The sequence below is a fragment of the Arachis hypogaea genome, chromosome 2 (genome assembly GCF_003086295.3).
Source record: "Arachis hypogaea cultivar Tifrunner chromosome 2, arahy.Tifrunner.gnm2.J5K5, whole genome shotgun sequence".
Classification (NCBI taxonomy): Eukaryota; Viridiplantae; Streptophyta; class Magnoliopsida; order Fabales; family Fabaceae; genus Arachis; species Arachis hypogaea.
The window spans coordinates 19,738,183-19,756,266 of record NC_092037.1 but is presented as its reverse complement, the minus strand read 5'-3'; the positions used below and the strand labels follow the sequence as shown (position 1 = coordinate 19,756,266).

Genomic DNA, 18,084 nt, shown 5'->3' with positions numbered 1-18,084 from the left:
GATTGTTCCTGCTCCCAACGAGGATGAGGTTCCGGGTCTGACCCCAAGTTCCGGTTACGAACCCGACTTTACCTTGGCGGGAGGAATCTGGCGTGGAGGTTTTAAACCGAGATGACGGTGCTGTGAAGGCTGTCCCGATTTCTATGGTTCTTCCTCCGCAGCTTTCTCCACGTGGAGTCCGGAAAGGATCTTGATTCCCTGTAATCTTTTCTTTGGTTTTTTGCCCGGCCTGTGGGCTCTTTTTTGGAGGTTTCATCTGTTAATGCTTTGAACATCTTTTTGCTATTAGCTACTTGTAGTAACTTTTTAGCTTATTATGTGGTGTTTGTTTGCGTTTTGACTTTTCACTTTTTGCTTTTTAGTTGTTTTTGGATAACAACCTTTTAGCTAGCGCTTTTTGAAACTTCGTTTTACCCTTCCTTTGATTTCGTTTCTTCGCTTGTACTTTTTGTTGTTTTTGTATAGCAACCTTTTAGTAAGCGTTTTCGAAATCTTTGTTTTCCCTTTTATTCGCTTCGTTTTTTTTTTAAGGCTTTTCTTTTCGAATCTGGGCCGTTTTAGCTTCGCCCGGGCTTTTTCTCGGACCTCGGGGGGGCGGTCGAGTACTTCCCTTTATTGGGTCCGCCTTGTTGTTGGTCGGCCTTTTAAGTTATTTTTGTAACCTCTTTTATTTGGCTTTTTGAGCCTTTTCAGGGTTGCTTTATAACTTCTCACATTAATTGAACCTCGTCGCTTTATCTTTGCCGACCTTGTGTGGTCTCTTGGCAATGATTTTTTGCGTTTTGTCGAGCATAAATTAATGCGCCTTGGCGGGGTACTTTTCAGGATTTGTTTCATCATGAAGAAGAAGGAGAAGGAAAAGAGAAAAATTCGATTAGTATTAAAAAAAGAATATTTACAGAGTGTTTACCCTTGGCTAGGTCGGGTGCTTTTCTTGTCCGGGTGTCTCATTAAAAAACCCTTGTAGGGAAAAAGAGTACACCTCGGGTCAAGTTTTTCTAGCTGTAGTATCGTTTTAGATTACAGGCGTGCCAGGCCCTGGGCAACTCATTGCCTTCTAGGTCGGATATTTTGTAATAGCCTGTTCCTAAGACTTCTGTTACCTTGTAGGTCCTTTCCAATTTGCAGCTAGCTTCCTTCTCCCGACTTTTGTGTTCCGATGTCATTTCGGATTAGAATCAGGTCGTGAATGGAGAAGCTTCGCTTTATTACTTTCTGATTGTATCTGAGGGCCGTTCGCCGTTTTAAGGCTTCTTCTCGGATCCGGGCTCTTTCTCGGACCTCGGGGAGGAGGTCGAGTTCTTCCTTTGTGCCTGCGGGTTACCTTCTTCGTTGTAGAAGATGACTCTGGGTGACCCTTCATCTATTCGATAGGAATCATTGCCTCCATCCCGTAAGCTAGTCGGAATGGCGATTCTCCCGTTGTAGAGTGTGGGTTGTCCGATATGCCCATAGTACCTGGGGGAGCTCCTCGGCCCATGCCCCTTTGGCCTCTTGGAGTCTTCGTTTTAACCCGACCAAGATGACTTTATTTGCGGCCTCTGCTTGTCCATTGGCTTGTGGGTGCTCGACTGAGGTGAATTGCTGTTTGATTTTTAGCTCGGCCACCAAGTTCCGAAAACTTGTGTCTGTGAACTGTGTTCCATTGTCTGTGGTGATGGAGTAGGGGACTCCGAACCTTGTGACGATGTTCTTGTATAGGAATTTGCGGCTTTTCTGAGCCGTGATGGTGGCTAAGGGTTCAGCTTCGATCCACTTTGTGAAGTAGTCGACCCCTACTATGAGGTATTTGACTTGCCCCGGTCCTTGGGGAACGGGCCGAGTAGGTCAAGTCCCCATTTGCGAAGGGCCATGGTGCGGTGACGCTGATAAGGTCTTCGGGTGGTGCTTTGTGAAAATTGGCGTGTTTTTGGCAGGGGGGCATATTTTCACAAATTCCGTTGCGTCTTTTTGCAGAGTCGGCCAGTAGAACCCGGCTCGGACTACTTTCTTGGATAATGCTCGAGCTCCGAGGTGGTTCCCACACATGCCTCCGTGGACTTCTTCGAGGACGCTCTTTGTTTCTGAGGTCGGGATACACCTAAGGAGGGGGTTTGAGAATCCTCTTCTGTATAATATGTCGTGAATCAGTGTATAATTCTGGGCGTCTTTCGTGAGTCTTCTAGCTTCCTTCCTTTCGGCGGGGAGAGTTCCCGATTTCAGGTAGTTGAGTATGGGGGTCATCCATCCTTGCTGTTGGTTAGATATGTTTAGCGCTTCTTCCTCTCTTAGCACGGAGGGGATTGTAAGGTTTCCTGGAGGAGACTTCTGTTGTTGCCTCCGGGCTTGGTGCTGGCAAGCTTCGAGAGGGCGTCTGCCCGGGCGATTTGTTCCCGAGGTATGTGCTGAATCTGTATTTCTGAAAAGTGGCGTATTGTGCCTGTGTTTGGTCCAGGTATTTTTTCATAGTTGGGTCTTTGGCCTGGTAGCTTCCATTTACTTGTGATGTGACGACCTGGGAGTCGCTGAGGATCGTGATTTTCTGGGCTCCGACCTCTCGGCTAGCTTTAGACCTGCTAGTAGGGCCTCGTATTCGGCTTGGTTGTTCGAAGCCTGGAACTCGAATTTTAGGGATAGTTCTATCCGCGTTCCTTGTTCGCTTTCGAGTATAACCCCGGCTCCGCTTCCAGTTTTGTTTGAGGACCCGTCGACATACAGGTTCCATGAGAGTGGGGTTCCAGGGGTCTCAGTGTATTCTGCGATGAAGTCGGCTAGATACTGAGATTTTATGGCAGTCCGGGTTTCATAGTGGAGGTCGAACTCGGACAGTTCCACCGCCCATTGCAGTATTCGTCCTGCCAGGTCTGTTTTTTGGAGGATGTGTCTCATGGGTTGGTTTGTCCAGACTTTGATGGTGTGGGCTTGAAAGTAGGGACGGAGCCTCCGAGCTGTGAACACTAGGGCGTAGGCGAATTTTTCTATCTTCTGATAGTTTAATTCGGCCCCTTGTAGTGCCTTGCTTACAAAGTATATGGGGTGTTGTCCTCGGTCATTTTCTCGTATTAACGCTGAAGCGACTGCTCGATTTCCAACCGAGAGGTATAGTACGAGTTCTTCTCTTTAAAGGTCGGGTTAGGATTGGTGGCTGCCCGAGGAATTCCTTGAATTCTTGAAAGGCTTTTTCGCACTCCGGGGTCCATGAGAAGGGTTTCCCTTTCTTTAGGAGTGAGTAGAGAGGTAGTGACTTTATTGCTGATCCCGCCAAGAATCTTGATAGGGCGGCTAGCCTTCCATTCAGTTGTTGTACTTCTTTGACACACGTCGGGCTCTTCATATTGAGTATCGCTTGGCATTTGTCCGGGTTTGCTTCGATGCCCCTTTGAGTCAGCATGAAGCCTAAGAACTTTCCGGCTTCTGCGGCGAAGGTGCACTTTGTCGGGTTAAGTCTCATGTTGTGTTTTCTGAGGGTGCCGAAGATATTGGTGAGGTCGGTCAGCAAGTTTCTGTCTTCTTGTGTCTTTACCAGCATGTCATCGACGTACACCTCCAGCTGTAGTCCGATGTGCTCTGAGAACACTTTGTTCATTAGCCTCTGGTAGGTTGCCCCTGCGTTCTTCAGCCCGAAGGGCATTACTACGTAGCAGTAGTTTGCCCTTGGGGTTATGAACGAGGTCTTTTCTTGGTCGGGTCCGTACATCGGGATTTGATTGTATCCCGAGTATGCGTCCATGAAGGAGAGATATCTATAGCCTGAGGCTGCGTCTACTAAGGCGTCGATGTTTGGTAGTGGATATGGGTCTTTGGGGCAGGCTTTGTTGAGATCGTGTAATCGACGCACATCCTCCATTTTCCGTTGGGCTTTTTTACCAGGACCACGTTTGCGAGCCATAGGGGGTATTTTACTTCCCTAATGAACCCTGCATCTAGCAGTGCTTGTACTTGTTCTTCTATTGCTTGTATGCGCTCGGGTCCGAGCTTCCGGCGTCTTTGTTGGACAGGTCGGGATCCTGGGTAAACTGATAGCTTATGGCACATCAGGTCGGGGCTTATGCCTGGCATGTCGGAGGCTTTCCAGGCGAAGAGGTCGGAATTCTCCCTTAAGAGGGTTATGAGTTCCTCTTTTAGGCCCGTTTCGAGGTTTGCTCCTATGTTTGTTATTTTTTCAGGTGTGTTCCCAATCTGGACTTTTTCGGTCTCTCCCTCTGGTTGTGGCCGAAGATCTTCTCGGGATTGAACTCGTCCGAGTTCTATTGTGTTGACCTCTTTCCTTTTTAGGCTCAGGCTTTCGTTGTAGCATCGCGCGCTAGTTTTTGGTCGCCTTTTAGGATAGCGATTCCTTTTGCGGTAGGGAACTTCATACAGAGGTGTGGGGTCGAGACTATAGCTGCCAGTCTGTTTAGGGTTGGTCGCCCAATGAGGGCATTGTATGCTGAAGTGACGTCGACTATAATGTAGTCGATGCTTAATGTTTTAGATTGCTCGCCTCTTCCAAAGGTAGTGTGTAGCGAGATGTATCCTAAGGGATGGATCGGAGTTTCCCCTAGTCCAAATAGGTCGGTGGGATAGGCCTTTAGTTCTTTTTCTTCAAGTCCGAGCTTGTCGAAGGCCGATTTGAACAGGATATCTGCTGAGCTTCCCTGGTCAATCAGGGTTCGATGTAAGTTGGCATTTGCTAGGATAATGGTGATTACCATTGGATCGTCGTGTCCGGGAATTATCCCTTGAGCATCTTCTCGGGTAAATGAGATAGTAGGTAATTCGGGCAGGGGACTGTCTTCTCGGACGTGATAGACTTCTTTGAGGTGTCTTTTTCGCGAGGATTTGGATGTTCCTCCGCCTGCAAAACCTCCATTTATCATGTGAACATGTCTTTCAGGGGTTCGCGGGGTTTGTCCGGCCCGATCTTCGTTGTCTCCCCGCCTTCTCTTCCTGGTCCCTTCTCCTTTCTCTGCTATGTATCTGTCGAGTTTTCCTTCTCTGGCTAGCTTTTCTATAACATTTTTTAGGTCGTAGCAGTCGTTAGTAGAATGACCGTAGAGCTTGTGATATTCACAGTATTCGGACCGATCTCTCCCCGCTTTCTTGTGTTTTAGCGGTCGGGGCGGTGGGATTTTTTCGGTGTGGCATACTTCTCTGTAGACGTCTACCAGGGAGACTCGGAGGGGTGTAGTTGTGGTACTTCCGTGGCTTGTCCGAGTTGGGTTCTTCTTTCTTCTTCTGTTCCCGATCCCGATCTCGGAGTGGGTAGGTTGATTCCTTCCTAGAAGAGTCTCTTAGCTGGGAGGTTTCCTCCATGTTGATATATTTTTCTGCCCGCTCCTGCACCTCATATAAGGAGGTCGGGTATCGTTTGGATAGGGATTGGCTAAACGGTCCCTCTTTTAGGCCGTTTGCTAGTCCCATGATGGCTGCTTCAGTGGGCAAGTGTTGTATGTCCAGGCAGGCTTTGTTGAATCGCTCCATGTACTCTCGGAGAGTTTCTTCGTTGCTTTGTTTGATCCCGAGTAGACTGGGGGCATGTTTTGTCTTGTCCTTTTGAATAGAGAATCTTGTTAGGAATTTTTGGTTAGGTCTTCGAAGCTGGTGATTGATCTTGGTGGCAGGTTGTCGAACCACTTCATGGCTGACTTGGTGAGAGTGGTGGGGAAGGCTTTGCACCGAATCGCGTCGGAGGCGTCGACTAGGTACATTCTGCTTCTGAAGTTGCTGAGGTGATGACTTGGATCGGTGGTGCCGTCGTAGAGGTCCATATCGGGTGGTTTGAAGTTTCGCGGTACCTTCTCCTTCATGATCTCTTGCGTGAAGGGATCGTGGTTGCCCTCGGTGGTGGTGCCGCGTTCTGTCCGGTCTTTCAGGTTGGCCTCTATTTTCCGCAGTTTTTCTTCTAATTCTCTGCGCTTTCGAGTTTCCCTTTTCAGATCTTGTTCAGTTTCTTTCTGCTTTTTTATGTCCTCTTCGAGTCGTTTTAGTCGGTCTTGTTGTGCTCAGACTGCTTCTAGAATTTCCGAGCTCTTCTCTTTTTCGGAATTTTGTGGATCTTTGTTTGGGAGTGATGTTTTTGGGCGATTCTGTTTGTTTCCTCCTGGAGTGCGTGGTGATAGAGGGCTGTCCAGTCGTTCTCCGGTGTCAATTTCGTCCTCTTGTTCAGATGCAGCGTGGTCATTGTTGAGAGGGTCGTCCGCCATGGTAGAGGGATGACTTCCAGGTCCCCGGCAACGGCGCCAATGTTCCGAGGGTTTACCTGAAACGTGCATCTCGGTCGTCTGGAGAGGCCCGAGGTGGGGGGTTCGGTGACCCGAGCTTGATATACGGAATGGTTGGTGGTTGTACCTGCAATGACACTCCGATGCTTAAGTTAGCATGGGTCCAAGCAGATATGTGTAGATGTGGAATGAATGCCATACCTGGGTGCTCCAGTGTATTTATAGTAGTTGGCCGTGATCTTCCCTGGATAAGATATTCTTTATCTTATCTTATCTTTTGGGAGTTTTATCTCTATCTTTGTGGAACCGCCTTTTCTAGGCCTTTTCGGCCTTTAGGTTTGGGCTGCGTTCCTTTTGATGGGCCTTCCTTGCTCTTTGTCCGGGGTCCGACCTTTAGGTGTGAGCTTTAGGACAAGGTCGGACCTCTTACGAATTTGCCGAGTTGGAGGATCCCGGTCAGGGTATGAACACCAGCTTCTTGAAAGTCTCTAGAAATTTAGAAAAATGTTGGTCCTTAGTCTCTTTGTGGAATCTTTGGGGATAAGGCAATGGCGGTGTTAAGTTTTTCTCCACTTGATGTTGTCTTGGATTTGGTTCTTCCATGGTCTGCTTTCCCTTCTTCAGATTTTGTGGTCTATCTTCTTTTTCTTGAGGTTGATTTTGAGAGTGATTGCTTGCTGTTGCATCTTTATCATTAGTTGTCTCTTTTTCAACTTGTTTCTTGTCACTTTCCTTGGGTTTCTTAGTGGCTTCTTCATCTTTCAGTAGGATTTTTCCACTCCTCAACTGTATTGCCTTGCATTCCTCTTTTGGATTAGGAATGGTGTCACTTGGTAGTGATCTTGATGGTTTTTCAACAGAAATTTGCTTGGAGATTTGCCCAATCTGCCTCTCTAGGTTCTTCATGGAAGCTTCTTGGTTCTTTGTTGTCAATTCTTGGTTCTTCATCATCTTTTCCATGAGCATCTCTAAATTAGTGATCCTCTGAGAGTCTTGTGAGATTGGTTGGTTTTGAGGTGTTGATGGATGATGATATGTGTTTTGGTTAGTTGGGTGGTTATTGGGTGGATAATGGTTAGAGTTGGGATAAGTATTTTGTGGTTTTCTGTATGTGTTTTGGTTAGTGTTTGGATGGTTGTTGTGGTTTGTATTTTTCCAATTGTTTTGAATTGAGTTCCTTTGCCATGGCTGTTGAGTTTGATTGTTGTTGTCTCCCCATCTGAGGTTAGGATGGTTCTTCCAAGAAGGATTGTAAGTGTCTCCATAGACTTCATTTGTTCCAGGATTTTGGTTGTGCAGGTATTGGACTTGCTCTTGCTGTTGCTCCTCTTGAATTTCTTCATTTTGCCCTCAAGGAGTTGATGGTTGGCTTGTGGCACTCACTGATGCAACTTGCAGGCCATCAATCCTTTTGGCCATTTGCTCAAATTGTTGTTGAATCTGCTGCTGCATCATTTTGTTTTGAGCTAAGATTGAATCCACTCCTTCCAACTCCATTACTCCTCTCCTTTGTGATGGTTGGCGTTGCCTTTGGTGAGCAAAGAAATATTGGTTGTTAGCCACCATATCAATGAGATTTTGAGCTTCCTCTGTAGTTTTCATGAGTTGTAATGAGCCTCCGGCTGAATGATCAAGTGCTTCTTGAGCCTTCAGAGTAAGTCCCTCATAGAAATTCTGCAGCTTGTCCCACTCAGTGAACATCTCTGGTGGACATTTCCTCAACAGTGCCTTATATCTTTCCATGCTTCATATAAATTTTCAGCCTCCATTTGAGTGAATGTCTGCACCTCAGTCTTCAATCTTATGATCCTTTGAGGGGGATAAAATTTGGCAAGAAACTTGCTCACCAAGTCATCCCAAGTGTTGATGCTCTCCTTTGGAAATGTTTCTAGCCATTGAGTAGCTTTGTCCCTGAGAGAGAATGGAAAGAGCAGTAACTTGTAGCTATCAGGAGGCACACCAATGGTTTTGACAGTGTCACAAATCCTCAAGAAAGTAGATAAGTGTTGATTTGGGTCCTCCAATGGCCCTCCTCCAAAAGAGCAGTTATTTTGAACCAAAGTGATAAGTTGTGGCTTTAGTTCAAAGTTGTTTGCATTAACATTGGGAGTAAGAATGCTACTCCCACAGTGTTTAGCATTTGCAAATGTATAAGAAGCCAGTACTCTTCCTTGTTGTGGGTTATTGTTGGCCCCTCCTCCTGGTTGATTGAGATTTGATGGATCTCCTTCCATTTCTTGGAATTCCTCCTCAGATTCTTCCTCTCCAATAAAGTTCTTCCCTCTTTCAGCTCTTCTTAATCTTCGAAGAGTTCTTTGGTCAATTTCAGAGAGGATAGGAGAAGATCTTCATGTACCTGACATACAAACACACAATAAGAAACACACAGATCCAGAAAACCAGTGAAACTTTAATCTATTGCTAGAATGAAGTTTTAGTTAGTTTAAGCAAAAATTCAAACAGTTAGTGTGTTAGTCAAAAATTAAAGAAACAGAAAAGAAAAAGTGCTTGATCTAGACCTCCACTTCACTTAATCATTGTCAATCTATTTCAATCCCCGAAAACGGCGCCAAAAACTTGATGTGTGGAAAACGATCCAACACAAAACTCACCGGCAAGTGTACCGGGTCGCATCAAGTAATAAAACTCACGGGAGTGAGGTCGATCCCACAGGGATTGAAGGATTGAGCAATTTTAGTTTAGTGGTTGATTTAGTCAAGCAAATCAAGTATTGGATGAGTGGTTTAACATTAACAGAAGCTAAATTACTTGGAATGTGAAGGGAGAGGGGAGAATTGCAGTAAATTAAAGAGTAGGAAAGTAAAAGATGCTGAATCTTAAAGAACAAGAAATTAAATGACTGAAACTTAAAGTGCAAGAAATGTAAATTGCGGTAAGTTAAAGTGCAAGAAATATAAATTGCTTGAATGGAAGAAGGGATTTGAGGATTGGGAATTCAGAATTTCAGCAAAGGAAATTAAATTGCAACAATTAATAAAGTAGAAGTTGAATTAGAAATAACTAGGATCCAAACAGAAATGGATATTAACTTGCAGCAGAGGTTCACAGAAGAACCAAAAAGGAGAATGGGATCTCAGGACTCAAGAGACTAGATAGCAAAGTCTAGATCTCAATTGCCTTCCCAGATCTAAGTTCACAAAGCAATTAACAAGAAATTGAAGAAGAAGCAGTAAAGGAATTGTAATTAAAATCAATTATGCAGAAGAGGAATTAAAGAGATTTTGAATGGAGATTGAGACAGAATTTCCTCAATTCTTCACACCCAAAACTCAAACAAGAAAAGTAAAAATGCTCAAGCAAGAACGAGGAAGAAGAGAGATCAATTCTCCTCCCCAATTCTTTGAAATTTAGTGAAGTCCCCAAGAGAAAGTTCAAAAGTTCAAAAATAAAAGAAAAGATTCAAAGCTCAAAAGAAAGATCAAAGTTCAAAAGTAAAGGAAAAGGTCCTAATTGCATCAAACTATCTCCTATTTATACACTTTCTATTCTTGGATTTAGGAATTTGGATGGGCTTTTGAGTTGGTGAAGAAATGAATTAAATTGGATTTTTAAACCAATTTTTCAGCCCAAGAACAATTGCTTCCAGGAGGCTGCCCTGCCCTTGTGGAGGGCAGGGCAGAAAATGGTGCGTGCGGCCGTTGGTGCCTTGGTGCGTGCGTGTTGGTGCTGCAGGATGCTGCCCTGCCCTTGTGGAGGGCAGGGTAGAAATTTTTGGTGCGCCAGAATGCTGCCCGTGCGTGCGCTATGTTGCTGCCGAAGCTCCCTTGGTGCGCCAATCTGGTGCGCTGGCCGTGCACCACAAAATGCTGCCCTGCCCTTGCGGAGGGCAGGGCAATGTTTCCAAAGTTGAAGCCCCGTGTTCGAAACTCGAGCAATGCACACGCTACTTATTTTTCTTGGTTTTCTTGGCACCAAAATAAGGCCTAGTTCCTTGCTTCCTCATCGTGCCGTGTTCGATCCTTGTGGCAAACATTGGTGAGCTTTTTCTTTGAATTTCTTCCTTTGATGAGCCCGATATTGCCCTTGAGGAGGGAAGGGCAGTGTTTTTGCTCTCCTTGATCCATGGCACTAATTTGTGCTCTGCCCTTGTTGTGGGCAGGGCAGTGTTGCCTCTCAAGGCTTGTTTCCTTATGTTGCCCTCCTAGAGGGCAGTGTGCCCTTGTGGAGGGCAATGCTTGCTTCCTCCTTTTATGCGCCACACTTCTTCTCTCTTGGGCCACGCTTTCTTAAGCCACGCTTCCTCTTTTCTTTTTTTTTTCTTCACCTACAATAAACCAAAACAACCACTCAAAGTATCACTAAATTCACAAGGCTTATAAATCAATTAAAAATCAATTAAATTTAGCTTAAACCTCATGAGTTAGCATCAATTTAATGGTAGTTGCTTGATTTAAAGAAGTTATGCATTTTCATTCCAAATCTCTTACTTAGGATGCAAGAAAGTGCATAAAGACTAATAAAACAAGTGAAATTAGCTTGAAAAATGGGTATATGATGACTTGTCATCAGTGACAGACGCAAAAGAATCATTGGATTCTATTCCGACATGATCGAGAACCGATAGATGATTAGCCGTGCTGTGACAGAGCACGTTGAATATTTTCACTGAGAGGACGAGAGGTAGCCATTGACAATGGTGAAACCCAACATACAGCTTGCCATGGAATGAGCCTTGCGTGCTTGAAGAAGAAGATAGTAGGAAAGCAGTGATTCAGAAGATAGAGCATCTCCAAAACCTCAACCTGTTTTCCATTACTGCAAAACAAGTATTTATTTCATGTTCTTTTACTTTTTACAATTAAATCTGAGAATTATTGATATCCTGACTAAGAGTTACAGGATAACCATAGCTTGCTTCAAATCGACAATCTCTGTGGGATCGACCCTTACTCACGTAAGGTATTACTTGGACGACCCAGTGCACTTGCTGGTTAGTTGTGCAGAATTGCAAACGTGTGATTGTGATTTCGTGCACCATTGTTAATACAAACGTTATTGTTAGTTTCTCACGACTAATAATACATCAAGGCTTTTAATGCTTGATTTACGCTACTCATGCCTTTGCCAACATGCCAATAAACATCTTGCATTTAATTGCCTCAATTTATCATCCTATGCTTCCATTGATGTCCTAATTTCATGGAATCGCGACCATGTGTTAACGACATTCTTCTTTATTTTGGCATGGTTCTTACTAGTACTGCCCTTTCCCTTGCTCTATCCCTTTGACTTCATGTCCCTTTCTCTTCTCCCTTTTTCAGGCTGGCCACCAGGAAGAGTAAAGAGAAAGACTCTACAATGAGCACCGGCTGAGGAACCACAACCCCCGCCACCTGAACATCTTTGCATGCACCGAGGACGGTGCAACCTTTAAGTGTGGGGAGGTCGATACCGATCTCGGTGGGTTAGTCACTTTCTTCTCAACACCAATTTTTGTTTTTCATTGTTGCATTTGCATGTTTGATTGCATGTTTGTTTGATTTTGTGCATATTTTACCACTTGGTTGAAGTAATATTTTCTTTTTCAAGAAACTTTTTATAGTATTTCACTAATTTAAATTAAAAACTTTTTGAAAAAAAAAACTTGTATGAAGAAATATTATTTTGGAACATAGTTTAGAGCTCGAACACACAAAACCAATGAGATTTTGAGCCTATTTGATTGGTTGCATCTTATCAACCAATATTTTATTTTTGATGTGTGTTATTCTCTCTAAAATTGTAATCTTTATCTTGCTTAATTCTATATTTCCATTGTTTGATGTATGCATACACTTATATGATTGAGGCTTACATACCCATATGGCCTTACCCTTCCAATATCCTTTGCAAACCAATTTGAGCCTATTTTACCCACTTGTTCTTTACTTTAGCTCAATACTAACTCTAAGCAGAAAATAATAATGTCTTTAATTTGAATCCTTGATTAGCTTAGACTAGTAAATGTCCTCATGATTTAAGTGTGGGGAAGTTGGATTTGAAAATATTTGGTTTGAGTAATTGGGTGTTGTATATTTTAGTGAAAATGTGCAAAATAATAGTTGAGTACATATTATTGCATTCAATACTTTAATCATATGCATTGAGAAAAATAAAAGAAAAATAATTAAAAAAACAAATAATAAAAGGGGACAAAATACCCCAAAGTAAGTGTTGGTATCAATGCATATGTTCTGAACTCAAATTTAGGATGCATGAATATGTGGAAAACACAGTTAATGGGAAGTTAGATTTTGCATTTTAATTGAATGGATTGTCTTAAGTTAGGTGGAAAGTTTATGTTAATTAAGGATTCAAATTTTAGTCCACTTGGCCAAATACAATCCTACCTTGACCCTAACCCCATTACAACCCTTAAAAGACATCTTGATTTATGTATTAGTGCATTAAATTTTTGTGGATTGCTAGATGAAGAGCAAGCTATAGAAAGCAAGATTAGTAGAGAATTGAGAGAATTGACCCTAGACACTTGAGAGTTAGAATGATATACACTACCAGTAAGGGTTCAGTGCTTAATTCTATGTTCCTTGCTTTCATGAGCTATATTCTTCTTGCAAGTTATTTGTATTGTATTTTGTGATTTGAATTAGTGAAATCCAGTTCATATTTGTTCTTGAAAGATTTATTTACTTTTTCACTAAGTGGGTAGAATCATCTTTGCATGTAGTAGCATTCATATAGATAGGTTGCATTTCATACATTCTATCATTCCTCTTCACTCCTTTATAGCTTCTCTTGAGTTTAGCATGAGGACATGCTAATGTTTAAGTGTGGGTAGGTTGATAAACCACTATTTTATGATTTATCTTGTGCTCAATTGAGTGGTTTTTATCAACTATTTACCTACTTATTCATATAAATTGCATGGTTTTACTTTCCCTTCCCTATTATATGATATATGTGAATTACATGTTTCCTATGCTTTAAAAATAATTATTTTAATTACCCTTTATTACCTTTCAATGCCGTGATTTGTGTGTTGAGTAGTTGTAGAACTTCTAGGGCAGGAATGACTTAAAGGATGGAAAGAAAACATACAAAAATGGAAGGAAAGCACAAATTGGAGTTTTGGAGCAACTGGCAGTGACGCGTTGGCATGGACGACGCGAATGCGTGGTTCGCACGAAAGAGAACCGACGCGAGTGCATAGATGAGGCAAACGCGTGACTTGCGGAATACAGCTGACGCAGGCGCATGACTGACGCGACCGCGTGGAAGAGCGACACTCCAGATGACGCGACCGCGTGCCCCACGCAGACGCATGACATGCGCGATCTGCAGAATTTCCAGAAGTCGTCCTTAGCGATTTCTGGGCCCTTTTTGGCCCAGATCCAAGCCCAGAGAACACAGATTGAAGGATTATAAATGGAAGAATCCATCCATTCATAAAGCATATAGAGAATATACACTTTTTAGGATGAGGATTAGGATTTTTAGAACTTAGGAATATTTTTATCTCATCTTTCTATCAGGTTCAATATCTTTTTATTTCGACTTTTCTTAATAGTTAATTATTGATGTTGCCTATTTGGCTTATAACTCTTCATGTTTGGATTAATTTTATTTTAATTAATATGATTTGAGGTATTTCAGACTTATGATTGTTTTCTCTAATTTATATTATTGATGCTTGGGCTCTATCCAAATTATTTTCATTCAAGTAGATTTTATTCCCTTTTGGCTTTGGTTGATTAATTGGTAACTCTTGAGTTATCAAACTCATTGTTGACCGAAAATTAGAATTCTTCAAGAATTAATTCGAGTTCCACTAACTCTAGCTTTTCCCAAGGAAAGACTAGGATCTGAGGAACCAAACTTATTCCATCCACTTGACTTACCTTCACAGTTAGAGGTTAACTTAGTGGGAGAAGAATCCAATTCTCATCACAATCTATAAGGATAACTGGGATAGGACTTCTAGTTTTCATACCTTGCCATGAGTTTTATTAGTTATTAATTTATTAATTCTTGCAATCTATTTCTCTTGCCTAAAAACCTTTCTTAAACCCAACACTGTTTTTCCATAACCAATAATAAATCATACTTCCCTGCAATTCCTTGAGAAGACGACCCGAGGTTTGAATACTTCGGTTTATAAATTTTATTGGGTTTGTTACTTGTGACAACCAAATGTTTGTACGAAGGGATTTTCTGTTAGTTTAGAAGCTATAGTTACAACGCGACTATTTTTTGTAAAATTCTTCACTAGCAAAAATCCTAACGCCAAGCTTCCACTGTGTGTTTGGCATGTCGGGTGCCTCTCCTGTGACCTCTACCAGAAAATCTGCCATTGCCTGAGCTTTGATTGCCTGCCTGGGTTCGTCTCGCAAGTCGTACTGGGATAGTTCGACTGCCCATGCCATCATTCTTCCCGCGAGGTCGGGTTTCTGGAGGACTTGCCGAATGGCCTGGTCGGTTCTTAGGATGATCACATGCCCTTGGAAGTATTGCTTGAGCCTTTTTTATGAGATTAGCAAAGCATAAGCCAGTTTCTCCAGCTTGGTATACTTCAACTCCGCTCCTTGGAGTACTTTGCTGATGAAGTATATCGGGCGTTGGGTCTTGTCTTCTTCTCAGACAAGAACTGCCGCCATGGCCTGTGTGGTCACTACTAGGTATAAGTACAGGGGTTCCCCTTCTTTGGGCTTACTGAGCACAGGTGGTTCTGAGAGTACCTTTTTGAAGTGGCTGAATGCCTCCTCACATGTTGGGGTCCACTCGAAGGCGATTCCTTTCTTCATTAGGTTGAAGAATGGGAGGGCCTTTTTTGCCGAGGCTCCGAGGAATTGGGATAGGACTATAAGCTTCCCGGTAAGTCATTGTACGTCTTTGATGCACCCTGGGCTTGTCATTTTGAGGATGGCTTCACACTTATCCGGGTTGGCCTTTACCCCGTGTTGTGTTATCATGAAGCCTAGGAACTTTTCGGCCTCCATGGCAAACGCACACTTGAGTGGGTTGAGTCTCAACTTGAATTTTCTTAGTGCTTTGAAGACAGCTTAGAGGTCGTCTATAAGGCTACTCGGTTCTGCCATTTTCACTAAGATGTCATGGACATAAACCTCTACCGTGCTACCGATGAGATCGTGGAAGACTTTTCTCATTAGCCTTTGGTAGGTGGCCCCTGCGTTCTTTAGTCCAAACGGCATTACCTTGTAGCAGTAGGTGCCCCCTAGTGTTATGAATGTTGTCTTCTCCTGGTCAGGTCGGTGCATCAGGATCTGGTTATACCCGGAGTATGCGTCCATGAAGCCGAGGAAAACGATACCCTGCCGCCGAGTCTACCAAGGCATCGATGTTAGGGAGAGGAAAGGAGTATTTGGGGCATACTTTGTTTAGGTCGGAATAGTCGATACACATTCTCCATTTTCCACTATCTTTTTTTACTAGGACGACATGGGATAGCCATGTCGAGTACTCGAGTTCTTTGATGAACTCGGTTTTAAGTAGCCCAGTCATTTGCTTGGCGACCTCATTGGCCCTTTCTTGGGATATTTTCCTTCGCCGTTGTGCCACTGGCTTCGCGTCTGATTTGATGGCTAGCCGGTGGGCCATGACTTCGGGATCCAGCCCCAGCATGTCTGATGGTGTCCAAGCGAAGAGGTCGCCGTTTGCCCTTACAACCTCCATGAGGGGGCCCTTGAGCTCATGGGGCGGATTTTTGTTTACAAAGGTGAACTGTTCAGCCGATTTTCCTATATGGAATTTCTCCATGTCCCCTTTTGGTTCGGGTCTCGGCTTGTCTTCTATCCTTACATCCAGGTCTGCCAAGAACACGCCGGCTGCCTTCTTAGACTCCTTCCTCAAGGAGAGACTAGCATTATCACAGGCGACTGCTGCTTCCAAGTCTCCCCTAATGGAGCCGACAGCTCCTCTGTCTGTCATGAACTTCATTGTTAGGAATTTGATGCATATTACGGCTGAGAAGTCATTGATGGTCTTTCTTTCTAGGATGATATTATAAGCTGTGGAGTCTCTGAGGACTACGAAATCCGCTATAACCGATCTCCTGTCGGCACCAGTTCCCAGGCAGATTGGTAGAGAGATCATCCGTCAAGTTTTATATAGTTGTCGCCTAGCCCCATGACCCCGTGCTGGTGACTCTTAAGGTTGGATTCTCTTAGTCCCATGGCGTCGAATACATTCCTAAATAGGATGTTGGAGTCAGCTCTGGTGTCGATGAAGATTCGCCTGACCAACTCGGTCCCCACCATTGCCTAGATTACCATGGGGGGTTCTCGGGAAAGTTGTGAAACCACTGATCTTCAGGGCCGAAGGATATCATGGGGGGTCTTCCGGTTGAAGCAATAGAACCTTCTGCCGAGATATAAAGGATCTCGGCATCCTTCTTTGCTGCTGATTTGGACTTGGGGGAGATGTCGCGTCCGACCACAACATTGACCACAAAAGTTGGGGGTTGTCTGCATTCCCTGAAGGTTCTTGCCTAGCCTTGACAGCCCGAGTGCGATCTTCTTCTGAGTGCTCCCGTTCCCGTCTTCTCAGTTCTCGAATAAGTCGGGAGAACTCGCTTAATTTTCCTTCTTGGATGGCCTGCTCCAAGGCATCTTTGAGGTCGAAATAATATTGTGTCTTGTGGCCAAAACCTTTGTGATAATTGCAATACAGGCTTTTGTTGCCTCCCGTTCTCTCTTTCAATGGCCTGGGCCTGGACAGGATTCCCTTGTCCATAATTTGCTGGTAAATTTCCACTATGGGCGCTGTAAGTGGCGTGTAGTTTGTGAACCTTCCCACCCGTGGGGGTTGTTTGGGCTGTTTGGCTGGGGTTCCGTCCCTAAGGGCCTCCTTATATCTATCGACCTGGGGAGCCTGCCGAGTTGACGGGTTAGGGAGCTGCCGTTCATTGGCTGCTATGACCTGACTTACTTCTTCATCATTGATGTATTCCTTGGCCACGCTTTGAATTTTCTGTATGGTCCACACAGGCTTAGTTTTGAGGTGCTTCCTAAAGTCCTCGTTTAGCAGGCCGATTGTTAGACAAAGACTAGCGATCGAGTCTGTGAGGCCGTCAATTTCCAAGCACTCGTCGTTGAACCTATCCAGAAACTTTCTGGTCGGTTCCCCGAGTTTCTGGGTGACCCCCAACAAGTTAATCGAGTGTTTTGCCTTGGCTATGCGTGTCGTGAACCGGGCCAGAAAGCTTTCGGAGATGTTCATGAAGGTCGTAATGGACCCTTGTGGGAGGGCGTTGAACCATCGGATCGCTGGGCCGGCCAGCGTCACAGGGAATGCTCGGCATCTGACCGCGTCACCTACTCCTTCCAAGTTCATTCTTTCTTCAAAAGCTGTTAGGTGCTCCTGAGGATCCTTGGTCCTGTCGTACCTCATGCCCGTTGGCTTGTCGAAATTCTTCGGAAGCCGGACCTTGTCAAAGAAAGTGCACCTTCTCAACTGGAAAAGTGTGGCGAAACCCAAGGCCTCTGGAGGATTGACATGCAAGCTCCCTAAATAAGGTGTTTATGATAAATAAGAGTCCTGAGATCTAAATTATTCCAATCTTTGGAGAGGTGTTTTTGCAGCTTGGAAGGACGTAGAGAATAATTATATATGGCATATAGACAATGGAGAACAAATCAAATTTTGAGAACATAACTGGGTGCCTAAAGTTAGAAGGCTAAAAGATCTTGTCATCCAACCTTTAAATTCTATTCATATGAGTTTATCTTTGAATGATTTTCTTTCTGTTTCAGGTTGTTGGGATGTTAATAAACTTAGGGAGTGGCTATTGGACACAATGGTGAACAGGATCGTGTGTATGTCCCCGCCATCTCCTTAGAAGAGTCTGGACAATATTGCTTGGAATCTCTCATCAGATGAAAGCTTTAGTATAAAGACTGCCTATCTCTCGCTGATTGATGCTCCT

General features: G+C 43.9%; 2 protein-coding genes across 2 annotated transcripts; both read right to left on the bottom strand.

Moving 5' to 3' along the window:
- Positions 1-15,202: 15,202 nt before the first annotated feature.
- On the bottom strand, positions 15,203-16,253 carry LOC112722814 (uncharacterized). The gene is made up of 2 exons (XM_025773990.1): positions 15,591-16,253; positions 15,203-15,484 (listed from the first exon to the last, which is right to left on the bottom strand). Exons 1-2 carry the CDS (start codon positions 16,251-16,253, stop codon positions 15,203-15,205), a joined length of 945 nt encoding a protein of 314 aa, XP_025629775.1.
- A 231-nt stretch (positions 16,254-16,484) lies between these two features.
- On the bottom strand, positions 16,485-17,549 carry LOC112722803 (uncharacterized). The gene has a single exon (XM_025773982.1). It carries the CDS (start codon positions 17,547-17,549, stop codon positions 16,485-16,487), a length of 1,065 nt encoding a protein of 354 aa, XP_025629767.1.
- Between the last annotated feature and the right edge of the window lie 535 nt (positions 17,550-18,084).